Below are 12,932 nucleotides of genomic sequence, written 5' to 3'. Positions count from 1 at the left end.
GATCCTGATTTTATGATCAATGTAAGTGTTCAACAAAATCCACAAAATCTTCTGGCAGATAAGCAGGTGAATAGCCTGAAACCTCTATGTAAATGATGTTTAAAAATTGAGAGATGAAGCATTTTGGGCGTTTTTAATGGTGCTCAAGGAAGGAGACTGTAATTTCAATCAAACTACAGCACACAAAACCACATTAACTGTAGAAAAGAGCATTCCTCCACCCCCTTAATGTTTCTTGAAATCAATGTGCCATCTGCCAGAAGCACATTGGTCACAAGTCATGCTTTTCTCTTTATATTGTGGAATTATTTTAATGTGGCTATGTTAAACTAGAGACTTGTAGAAATTATTCTCCCCAAGACTGTTGCTCCACCGTCTGTAAATTATCCATAATACCACTGCCTGTTATAATTATGTAATTTTAGAGCCTAACACCCCCTTATTCCTATTTTGGGCCTTAAAGTGTTAAAGATTATTCACACAATATTGTTTAAATCCTTTTCTTTATTGGTCCGAGCATGGTGAATGGGCACCAGAGACACTTAATGCACATATATTCAACTCATACATCCCTATTCGCTTCATAAAATGTGGGATTCCTGTTCGGTATTTTACAGACTAAGCATATGTACATGGGAATGAGAAGTGAAGGCTAGACCTATCTTCAATGATCCCCTCCACTGTTGTTGTGCAATCTTAAGGTGACATCTCACAGTGAATGACACAAAAAAGTATACTCGTTTACGTCCGTAACAAATATAAGTTCGTTGTGAAAATCTTGAAACTTCTCTCAAAGCAAAGGTCCATTAAATGAAAACTTGGCCAATCCTTTTTAAATTATGAAATGTTTTGTTTGGTTGTTCCTTTCACTCTTTACCTATTGGGATGTTTGATTCAACTAGCATTTTTTCCCAGTCTCAAAGTGTTGTGTTCCTTTGTTCACCAATCCTTTGCAAGTCTTAGAGAGGTATTAATATTCAGACTGGAACGTCTGTATTTTAACAACATTATTCTTTTTTTTAAATGGTCTACTTTTTCTTAAAGCAGTGTTATCAAATTTAAGGAGAGTCTTCATTGGCATATTTAAATTAATCAGTAGCCCTTGGTTTTTTAAGTACAGTGACCATGATGTTATTCTAAATTCTGAAATCAGATGAGATCATGTGCTTTCAACGCAATATGGCCGTACACAATTAACAAATCTCATATGATGTTGAAGAGAAAATAAGTATTGTCAAAACCCATGAATTTGATATCTTCCTGTCACCACCAGATTTTTTCTTCCCACTCTCACTGTCAGCCTGACAAATTTCTGTGCATTTATTTCTTAATGAATCTCATCTTCTCTTCTCTCAATGCTGCAGTCTCACCCAGATTCTGTAGCCCCTTATCCTGCTCACTTACCAATAGCTCTACCTAAATCTTTCCACATTTCATTACCCTCTCCTTCACTTATGCCTTCCTCTTTGCTTGTCACATAATGTTTCTGTCAACTTTTCTCCCTACCTGGCCTCTACATTTTTTGCTTTTTGCTAAATCACTTTATCTTGTCGTGCAGGTGCTTGGTCCAGTTGTTGTGAACAAGCCTGGTAAAGGAAGCGTCACATTTTCCAACCCTCTCTCAGAGGAATTAACAGATGGCAAACTGACTATTGTGGGTGCCTCCTTGATAAACGCAGTACTAGAGATAATGTAAGTAGACAATGACTTGTTCATGATGTAGGATGTTCTGCCTGTATTTTAGCAAATGGCAATAACAAGACCTTGGTGTTCTGAAATAGGTGATAGCACTCAAAGTTCTACAGGAATTTCTATTTTTAACACTCCAGGCATTAGATGTTTTCCACTAGGATTTTACTGTTTAAGTGTGTGAGGTGAGGTGCAGTTGACATTGCACAGCTCATAATCCAGGTTAAGCAAAAACGTCTCATTTATGGACAAATCTTGAACTTGCAATAACATTTTATTGGGTTCCATAGTAGCATCAAACGCACAAAGTGTTTACAAAACTGTATTTACAAAATAACCTTTCCGTTTTACCTTTCCGTCAGAAAAATGTCCTGGAAATAAGCTTTCAAAGTAACTTTAAACTAAACAGTGATATGATCCTCAAAAACAGACATTGGCCTTTAAATACCTCCTTTACTGACTTCGTATTTTGCCAATCTGGTGATTTCTAGACTAAGTGTATGTATTGAGCTAGCCTTGGCAATCAATCAATCAATAAATCAATCAATCATAGCATTTATAAAGCGCACTAATCACCCGTGAGGGTCTCAAGGCGCTGGAGGTTGGGGAAGGCCGCTACTGCTCGAAAAGTCAGGTCTTGAGGAGTCTTCTGAAGGTCAGCAGGTCTTGGGTCTGCCGTAGGTGGGTGGGGAGGGTGTTTCAGGTCTTGGCGGCAACAGTTCCAACTACCTGTCCAAATCTGAAGTTGATGGGAGGAGGCTACTGCCACCTGGCAGCTGGATTATATGTATGTGGAAATAGATCCTACTTCCAACATCTGTTGAGTTTAGCTTGCCAATTTCCAGCATCTCATCCCTTGAAAAACTCTTGAAAAGGGAGTAATAATGTTACCATTTCAAGCTATAGGACCTGATTTTGATTTTGGCGGATGGTTTACTCACAATGGTGATGGACATCCCGCTTGCGTAAATATAAAAAACATTATGTCCTATGGGATTTATATTTCGGCGGACAGGATATCGATCACCGTTACAACAGAGTAAACCATCTGCCAAAATCTAAATCAGGCCCATAGTTTTGGGGGAATGTAGAAGACTTCCTTGTGTCTTACTGCTTCAAAAAAATGATTGGAGGTTATCTGGTGTAGGCTGACAGGTAAAACAGCTCAGGCACCCCCTGCTGTCCCCCCACACATGCATCTTTGGAGGAATAGTCTTCACTTGGTGACCTCTAAAAAAAGGAGGTGGGCAACAAAGAAATGGGGTTTCCTGCCATCTTAAGTGTTGGACCCTGCCTCTCTCCACACTGTTAGACATTGCTCAAGAGTCACTGAGCATTATTTTAGGAATTTCACGTTGATGCCCCTACACTCAGTTGGGCTGGGCCTGTCTGTTGTATTTGAGAGAGTAAAGTGTGTGGCTGTACTGCCTTCTTCTCTTTTTGTCAAGGACATACAAGCCTTTTAAACAAACTTCACCTCACTTGAGAACCTTCACTATGTCCCTAATCACTACTGCAATAACCAGTGGTATTCCTCCTGGTGGAGGTAAGCGAACTACAAAAAGGGAGCCCAATGATGACGCTTACACGTTTCTAGATTTTGGCGGAGAACCAAGATATACCGCCTCACGACCTTACTAAACGAGATCGAGGGCCTCTAATTACAAAGTTGCTATCCCTGGTTACTCAGGTCGAGTGATTCATTCCCCATTTTATTTTTGTACTGCCTTCTTGCCAGGCAGCTCAATGGCATTGATCTGACAATTTGTGACTTTTCACCACCCTGGCTTCTAAATTGAGGTCAACTCTCCTACAATTACAGTGATTGTTTCCATTATTAATATTTAACATTTCTGTGCCTATGAAATGCTCTTGTACAACCTCCATAAAGGCTAGCCTTGAGAATGCAGAAACTGCTACTTTGCCTCGTTTGCTGAGAGCCACAAAATGGACTCTCCCAGTGTGACGTGAAGGCGTCCTTGGACTTTGTCGTCCAGCTCTCCTGTTAAAGGTACATTTGCTTGCTCCATCTTCCAAGGTTAACTTCGCCTTGAGTCATGAACTGTTCTGTGACCAAGGATTGAAAGTTTAGATTTATTCCTCCTATTTTCTCAAATATAGATCATATTTGATGTAGAGAATCAATAGAAAGAAAATTTAATTTAAGTGTTCCTCCTACACATTAACATAGTGAAAGTGTATTTCATCTTGAGAGCTTGGGTTGGCAGAAACTTTTATGGTCAAGGACCGAAATCAAGTTATCAAATGAAAAAAATTGACAAGCCTTCAGGTACGTTGTGCTGACTGCACTTTACATGTTCGTGTCGGCCCAAAAGAATTTGGCATAATAAAAAGTGATGTGCACCAAAATATGTTTTCAAAACATAAAATTCAAAATACTAGCTTGTGAAAAGGAATAGATATTAATATTATTATTAAGTTAGTTGTTTCCTGAAGTCATCAGTATCCACAATGCACCTCATTCCAAAGTGTAAATCTTTCCTTTAAACCAACCCAGTTGAAGCTTACAACTCCGAAGCACAAGTGTTTCCTCTGGTACCCTAAACCATCTTTTTTAACTCCAAATATTCGGTCGTGGTGAATGCCTTGGCTTCCTTAAATTTGAATGATCACAGTCTCCTGCTTGTGAAAAATATTATCACACATCATTCTTAGAAGCTACAGCTTCTCACAAAATAGTTGACTCTGTGAATTTCACTCTTGTTGAATAGCTCCCCACAAGAAATTCAAGAACTTTTGAGCATATATTTATGTGAAGGAGCACATCTTTGCCTCATTGTTGGAATGATCTTGTAGTCATTATTGAACACACTGTATCACAGCACTGTGTTTGCACAGCAGCTGCATGCAACTTGGTCAATTGTTTTTGCTGTGCTGGATGTATCAGTCATGCTCGGAGCAAAGAGGCGGGGCAGAACGGTTCACATAAATCCCAGACAATTCCTTGTGATCCGCTGTGAATGCATTGCTGTAGGTATACAGGTATAGCCACTATGTCAAAGTAAAGGGGCTGTTTCCAAAGAGGTCCTCATGCAGCAGTCCACGTGACCTCTTTCTGGCCAATTACCAAAGCCGCAATTCATAAGATGGAAACTTCTGCTCATGGAAGCTCTAACTGCATAAACCTTTCCTTCCTGACATTGGTAGTCAGTAACCTTCCAGTGGTTTGCGAACACTGGAGAAGTTGCTAACTATTCACTATTTCATTTTCTTATAAATTGCAGGGGATGGAAGGAAGTCTCATCATTGCACCCTTTCCTGGGGCTTTTAGAAAGAATCATAACTTTGACGCAGCAAGTTGACAAATAAACTTTCAATTTGCAGGGTAATATTTAAATATATAGGGCCAGATGTAGGTGGCCGTTTGAGGCCATTTACCGAGCGGTAACGGCCGATTTTGGCCGTTACCGATCGGTAAATGGGTGAAAGGTATGTAGGGGGCATTATTTTACCGAATCAGTAAAATTACCGATTCGGTAATTTTACCGATTCGGTAAAATGAAAATTCGGTAATTTTACCGATTCTGAGGCACCCAGATGTAGGTGGGACTCTTCAAAGTCCCAGAGGCCTTACCGAATCGGTATTTTACCATCAAATCCAATTTGATGGTAAAATACCGATTCCGGTGTGCATGCACATGTGTGCATGCACACCTATGCCATGTGACAGGCAGACCTGCCCTTAGGGCATGTATGCCTGCCACATGGCACCCAAGCCTGTTTTGGGGTGCCAGAGGGTGTCAAAGTGACAACCCCTGCACCCTTGTGAAAATCGGTATTTACCGATTTTTCAAATCGGTAATGCCCATTCATTCCTATGGGCTTCAAAGCCCATAGGAATGAATGGGCATTACCGATTCGGTATTACCGAATTGGTAAATACCGAATTCTTCCGAATCGGTATTCCAGCACATCTGGAATACCTACATATCCACCCCTTAGATTTACCGTTTTTTAATTACTGAATCGGTAAAATTCGGTAATTAAAAATCGGTAAATCTATTTTACCTACATCTGGCCCATAATGATTTGGTTAAGGCCCTCACAAAGCTATCCAATTTCCGCAGCACAGGCCTGAAGGACCCCGTGCCCTTATGTTGCTTGATCTAACGTTTGCAAGGGACATCTCACATGGGTGCTCCCATTGCAAGTGAGTTCTTTCAGGAATTATAGGCTCCTCATCACCGGAATTGTCTTACTGGAGCCTAGGCTTAACATCCAAGCCATCTTCACAGACACCAGCCAGCCTAGAAGCTGCTTTAAAGAGGTTGAAAAAGACCTTTACCATGAGCAACACGTGGAAAGTTCTAAGCATCTTCACAGTAGCAGCCCTGCACCCCTAAACAACATAAACCTCTTACAGCAATAACTCAATTATTTCAGGAATTGACCAAACATCGGATAGAATTTACAAACAATTGATATAATCTTGGTAGGTAAATTGACAAAGTCATGTGCATGGTTTTCTTCCAATTTTCAACATATATTAAGTAAGTATCTACCTTCTTACTTTTCAACTTCCCGTTTTGTGGCTTTAAATTAGGTTATCGCTCTTACAGTGAAAGAAAATATATTTGGAAGGGACATGACAGGAAGATGAGAATATATAGAGAAGTCATAATCTAAGCCTTTAGCCAGTGATTCTATCACTAAACCTAAGCTAATCTCATAGGTGCCGTTTTCATAGCTGTGCCATTTTATGTACATTTCTGATGTTGTCCCCAAATATCAGTTAGTCATTTATAGTTAATTAGCTAATTATCTGAGAGACGAAAGTGTATTATGGTTTGAAAATACATATTCTGCCCTAAATACAATTTTTAAGTCTCAGTTTTTTTTTTGTGTAAACTTTTTTTAATTCTGCCAAAGCATGAGCTGTATTTGTTGTGGAAAATGCATTATTTTGCCTTTAAATAGTAGCTCTTCAATTTTTAGTAAAAACAACTTTTTCTTTACATGTCAGCAATTGTCTGGAAATACATGAATTTTATCATCAAGTACCAGTGTTTCGTTTCCATAAGCTTACATCTTGCCATTTCCTGATAATAAACTATGTGTTTGTAACCAGGGCCGGACTGGCCGTAGCGGGCACCAGGCATCTCCCCAGTGACCGCCAGGGTAGGGGCCAGTTTTGGGCCCCTGGGGGTCCATTTTTGTTATAGGGCCGTTTGTGCAGCATAGCGGTAATATCTTCCCCTGTAACAAAATCGTCCAAAACTGGCCCTGGCAGACAGCTCAACTGCACCCCCAATCTCCTGGGGGCTGGCCGAGCACTTTTCCAGGGCTGGTTTTGGTTCCCAGTTCGGCCCTGTTTGTAACGTTTCTAGTTTATACAATTTGTCTGTTCGTGAAAAACAAAAGTGTATTATGCTTTGAAAATGCACATTTGTATGTTTTAGTAAATTTGCTCCCCGAACTTCTTCTACAGTTGTATGGAATCTCATTACCTTTGCTTTACATTATCACTTTTAGTTTATTTTTGCAGAAACTGCAATTCTACATAAACATCAGCTTGTATTTCTTTGTGAAAGACACATTGTTTTGAATTTCAAGACCAGCTTTTCAATTTTAGTAAAAGCTATTTTTTTCTTCATTCTATCTGCTATTTTTTGGAAATACATTAATTTTATTGTCAATTACCATTGTTTTATTTTTTTGTAAATAATCTTTTTACTCCAACTATTTCCTTGTAATGGACTCATATGCCATCAAATACGTTGTTTGTTTGCTAACAATATACACCTGTTTGCACCCAAATGTAACTTTTCATTATTAGCAAAAAAATTATTTCCATAAGCATTCACCTTTTCTGACAATAAAATAATTGTGTCCATTATTGTTCTACTGCATAAAATATGTCTGGCTGCAAATATAATATTAAGCGAGAGGGGACAGCACAGAACACTGACATTCTTGTTTGGAAAATGACTCTTTGTTGCACAAAATAAATATAACCTAGGCCAATTACCTTACAAAACTATTTGCCTCACTATACATGCATAACAACTAATGTTTGTCATACCCCCAATCCTAAATGTCCCCCACACTTCCTTAACTACCTCTCTCGCTGTCTTCTACATCATAAACTAACTAAATATCTTTGTTCTTAAACTTTAGCCTCTTAACTACCTGCTTTCTGTAATTGCACACTTTCTCTCCCCTTCAACCTTTTTTTAAAATAGCTCACCCATCCCAACAACCATAAAACCATCTGAGCTTTCCTCCTACCACTGTCTAACACAATATCAGCAGCCTGCCAACTATCCCACTATGCACCAGATCCAACAACGATTACCCTGGAGTTTACACCCTTCCTAATCAAAACAGGGGGAGTGGCGGGTAGAACTAAATATAACCCTGCCAACTCTACCAGCCATCATGTTGATAACTAATAACATGGTGGCTGGTAGTCCAAACATATATGTTCCCACCACCCACCCTACAACCTATGGCCTAATCTGCCTGGAGTCAGTGTATTGCACCACACCCAAAATCTCCCAGAGTACAGACATCCTTGTCGTCTGCCCCCAAAAGCTCCTATTATATTTTAATCAAGAACTCTCATATCCAGCTGACTCGCGTACATAAGAATTGACATAATTAACACCATCATATGCAAGGAGCAACTTCATCCTCACATGTCAGTGCATTGCCCCGCATTATCTTGTCCCTACATCAGATGGCTGAAATATCCATTAGATGGCTACTGTTTTCCAGTGAAGTCCATATATCTAAGAGATGGCCAGAACAAACTAGTGATGTTCACATTATGTCAAGAATGGTCGTTAGATTGTAGGAATGTTCAAGAGATGCTCGCCATCTCAACCAGGTGCCAGGAGTGGACATCATTTATTCCTAGAGTACTCAGCATATGCCATGCTCTCTATGTAAGTGATGCACGTCATATGAGAGGCATTCCTACCAAGTCTAAAGTAGGCAGGAATGGCCTCCAGATGCCAAAAGTCGACTCCAGAGGCATAGGATGTTCTGCAAATCCCTAGGCACTCTCACACACATACAGACACATGACTATAAACACACAAAAAACAGAAATATGAATGCAAAGATATACTAGAAATACAGACACAGACCTATTCACTTGGATGTACACCCATGCTCAGACACACACTGCATAGAAAGACTCACAGAGACCGATACAAGTAAAAACGCACATAAGATAGGCAAGTTCACACATACACACAAGATTGCTTGCTGTCACCTGCACCTAGTAACTCCTGTAGTAAGCAAACACTACGGGCCTGATTCACAGAACTAACTTAAGAGAAAATCCTAAACTTACTACCATTTACTCATTCTGTGAATACCAAAATGAGTAAGTGCCTTCTGTGAATACCAAAACGAGTAAGTGCCTTCTTTGAATACCAAAATGGTAGTACGTTTAGGATTTTGTCTTAAGTTAGTTCTGTGAATCGGCCCATACAATTCTGCAAGACTATTTTACAACTCTTAACCATGGCAGAACCCGGTCAAGCTGCAGTGGAGCTGACAAAGGGAGATTGGTTGACATTACCACATGCCATGCCACGCCACACAGTTGCATTCATAGGGGATTATTTACAAACTGCTTGCTTGCCAATTCTTCACTTTTAATATGGGAAAAAGTGATGCACCAGTGGCACAAGGGGCTTGTATATAAGGTTCACAGTTTCTCTTTTTGTGATGCCAATAGCTGGCGTGTGTTAGTGAATGAACCAAGGGCCACACTTAGTATAACTGTGTACTTTTGTCATGCTATGCAAAAATCAATAGTGCACACAGGAAATTAACATGGACAAAATGGATGCACAAGGAAACCCAAATTATAAGAACACTTAAGGGCCATTTGCGAGTTGGTGGTCCTCCCGTGGAGCGCTGCCATGTCTCTCTGTGGGAGAACTGCTAAACTTGTATTCAGGCTCTTAGTTTTACAAGTAAAATGTGGAGCCTTTACTGGGGGGTTCTTAGTGAGTTTCTCTACTGCAGTGACTCCATTTGGCAGATTAAGTGCACTAACTGTTACTTTCTTTTATCATTTCAGAGTAATTTCAATAAAGCCAAAGGAGACCATCATAATTCCATTTGACATCAGCCCCATTGCCATGGGCAACAAGCAGCTTGCAGTCAACTTCTCTTGTAACAAGTTTTGTAATGTAAAAACGTTTGTTGAAGTTGTTGTAGTTGAAGATAATATTTCCAGTTTAACAAAAGGTAGTTTGTAAAAATGATAGTATCTTGCATTGCAGGCCATAATACATCATTCTTATCTTTTCTAATCTTAAAAATGTTGAAGTCAAGTTCAGTAGGCAGCCTCGAAACTGGGAAAAAACAACCATGGTGCGTTCTCAGCTCAGGTACCTCCTTGGACCTTATGATTCCTGGCATTACATTACCGGCAGTCGCTAAGGCTCCCGCAAGCTGTAAAAACAGTGACGTGAGACCAACATTTCAAACATGGAACCAAGATTTAAAATAATATTTTCTTCCAGACATATTTTCCCAAACCTATTGTTGCCCTATGACCTTTGCATTCTTGCCACAAGTAACTCTCTTTTTCAAGCCCCTATAAAAAGCCCCGCACCTGTGGGCCAGTCACACATTAATTGAACAAGAACAGTGGAATCTCTAACCATCTGTTAATCTAGCTTCTCTCAACTTGCATTAAAACATGTGATACCCTGCTCTGATGTGTAATATGTTAGTGTTTCTTCCGATCAAATCAATGCAATATTAACAAAATAAGTATATCTGTACAAGTACATGAAAATTGGTTTCTAGAAGCATTTGGGGCCTGAGTACCAATCTTGCGACCAAACGCCATTCCCTGGCAGTGTTGCTGCGGTCAGTAGGTGACAATATGATTGGAGGGACCGCGGGTCCCGCCAAGCATATTATGAGTTTCCTCCCAGCTACGGTTTTCATGGCGGTTTTTCCGTAATGAAAACCGTGGCAGAGAAAAAACTAAGGAGGCCCTACAGGGCCCCCTTGATCCTCTGTGCCATGTGGTGCATGCAGGGGGAAACAACATGTGCCACCCTGTGTGCATGCACCCCAGTTCCTGCATGGCATGGACTTTTCAGCCCATGCTGTGCATGAACAAATTTGGGTTTTCCAATTGTTGTGCCAATTTTCAGGGACCCGCTGTGGGAACATCAAACAAAACCCTGCCAGACACAAGAAATACGAATGATCCGCCGGGCGGCCCGACCATGGGTTTGGGAGTGCGGTGGCAGGTGGACCCGGTGCAGCACAGCCAAACTCGTAATCAGGCCCTTGGTAGTTTCATCTCAATTTTAGAATGATGATAATTAGCTAGTGAAAAAGGCCTGGAATTAAAAATGGATTTTAGTAAGCTGATCAGCAGGAGGAGGCCCATAACCCATAAACACCTATTTGTGGCTTTGAAGTCCTGGAAATTATTATTTCAATGTTCCAGATATTATTGCCCGTACTAAGAGTTTGAGAGGGTTGTGAGATTAGTGCTATTCAAGGGGTCACTTTGAAGAGAAAGAAACAATGGGGCTTATTAGCAAGAACCTCGTTAAAGTTATTGCCGTTTTAGCAGCAGGAAACTGACGCTAAAACGGGCTTGCTAATATGTGTTATATAATTCCAATAGAAACCCAGGTTTTGTTAGTGTTTGCGGTTTGGGGTGTATGTAATTTCTTGAATTATAGTACCGCATCATCCATGTGTAGGTACCTTGTTCCCTATGAAATGATATATTTCCATTTAAAAAAATTGAATAAAATTATGTGTATATTTTACTAAAACTTGGTGGGACTCTGATTATGTGAGGTGTTCATTTTTGGTGACAGCGAGCTGATTACTGCCTTTTTTACATGATTGGACTCTAACTGACCCACTTGAACATTTTCAGAGGGTAGACACATTTCTGTGTTTTGAAATGATCAACTTTGCCTGCAGAGGCCAGTAGAGGAGAAGTCGAATGAAGCCCTGTTTTGATGGGGTCCATCGTGAAGTGCGTGATACCTGCCAGGATTGCAATTGTAGAGTCAAAGTGAGAAAGACAAATTGTTTAGCAATCCTGTATGTGATCTAGGGGGAAGTCTTTTTTGTAGGGTTTTTGGGGTGGAATAGGTGGTAGGTCACTGATTTGGGGATTCTTTTTATGTGAGGAAGAACTGTTTGAGGGCAGTCAAAAGTGAAACCTATCTCTGTACATTTGTCCTCCTCCACCAATTTTCTAAAACCTATTTTGAGTGTTATTTTATGTACTATAGCAAGTTGTTATGTAGAAAACAGGAAAAGCTTTACTGCTAGGGGTGTATCTATCTATTTAGTATGAGTTAATAGTAGAAAGTATGATCAATATTCATTGTTGTAGCTTTCTTGTGTAAAAGCTGGGCACAACCTAAGTTGATTTACAAAAGGGGGTGGTGATGAACAGAGTGTCTGAATTGAGCAGACCACTCTTACCCAGTCCAAAGATCAGGGCTTGATCCATCACCGTTATTTATCTCACTGCCCCATCCCAGCTCAGAACCTGGCTATATGCAAATCAGTCTGTCCCTGGCCCAGTGCATCATGGGAACAGGGCAGACTAAACTACCAAGCCAATTCTTTACCAGAAAGGAGACAAGCTACCGGGGACCGGTTTCTGGCATTTCAGCCTTCTTCGGCCCGGCTTGCTTGAATCCTGATGGAGCAGTGAGAAAGGGACTCATGTCTGAGTATACCCTGCCACACCTATAGTGGCCAAAATCGATTTACAAAAGGGGGTGGTGATGAACAGAGTGTCTGAATTGAGCAGACCACTCTTACCCAGTCCAAAGATCAGGGCTTGATCCATCACCGTTATTTATCTCACTGCCCCATCCCAGCTCAGAACCTGGCTATATGCAAATCAGTCTGTCCCTGGCCCAGTGCATCATGGGAACAGGGCAGACTAAACTACCAAGCCAATTCTTTACCAGAAAGGAGACAAGCTACCGGGGACCGGTTTCTGGCATTTCAGCCTTCTTCGGCCCGGCTTGCTTGAATCCTGATGGAGCAGTGAGAAAGGGACTCATGTCTGAGTATACCCTGCCACACCTATAGTGGCCAAAATCGATTTACAAAAGGGGGTGGTGATGAACAGAGTGTCTGAATTGAGCAGACCACTCTTACCCAGTCCAAAGATCAGGGCTTGATCCATCACCGTTATTTATCTCACTGCCCCATCCCAGCTCAGAACCTGGCTATATGCAAATCAGTCTGTCCCT

General features: G+C 40.7%; 1 protein-coding gene across 1 annotated transcript in view; it reads left to right on the top strand.

Moving 5' to 3' along the window:
* LOC147705973 (protein-glutamine gamma-glutamyltransferase E-like) overlaps nt 1-12,069 on the top strand; it is a 307,618-nt gene extending 295,549 nt beyond the window's left edge. Inside the window, exons 12-13 of the mRNA XM_086932430.1 lie at nt 1,559-1,692; nt 9,749-12,069. Of these exons, the coding sequence (XP_086788556.1) occupies nt 1,559-1,692; nt 9,749-9,929 (315 nt within the window). The 3' untranslated portion in view covers nt 9,930-12,069. The remainder of the gene's footprint in view (nt 1-1,558; nt 1,693-9,748) is intronic.
* The last annotated feature ends 863 nt before the right edge of the window (nt 12,070-12,932 follow it).

The sequence above is a fragment of the Lissotriton vulgaris genome, chromosome 7, assembly GCF_964263255.1.
Source record: "Lissotriton vulgaris chromosome 7, aLisVul1.2, whole genome shotgun sequence".
NCBI classification, from domain to species: domain Eukaryota; kingdom Metazoa; phylum Chordata; class Amphibia; order Caudata; family Salamandridae; genus Lissotriton; species Lissotriton vulgaris.
This window is presented reverse-complemented; position numbering and strand designations above follow the sequence as displayed.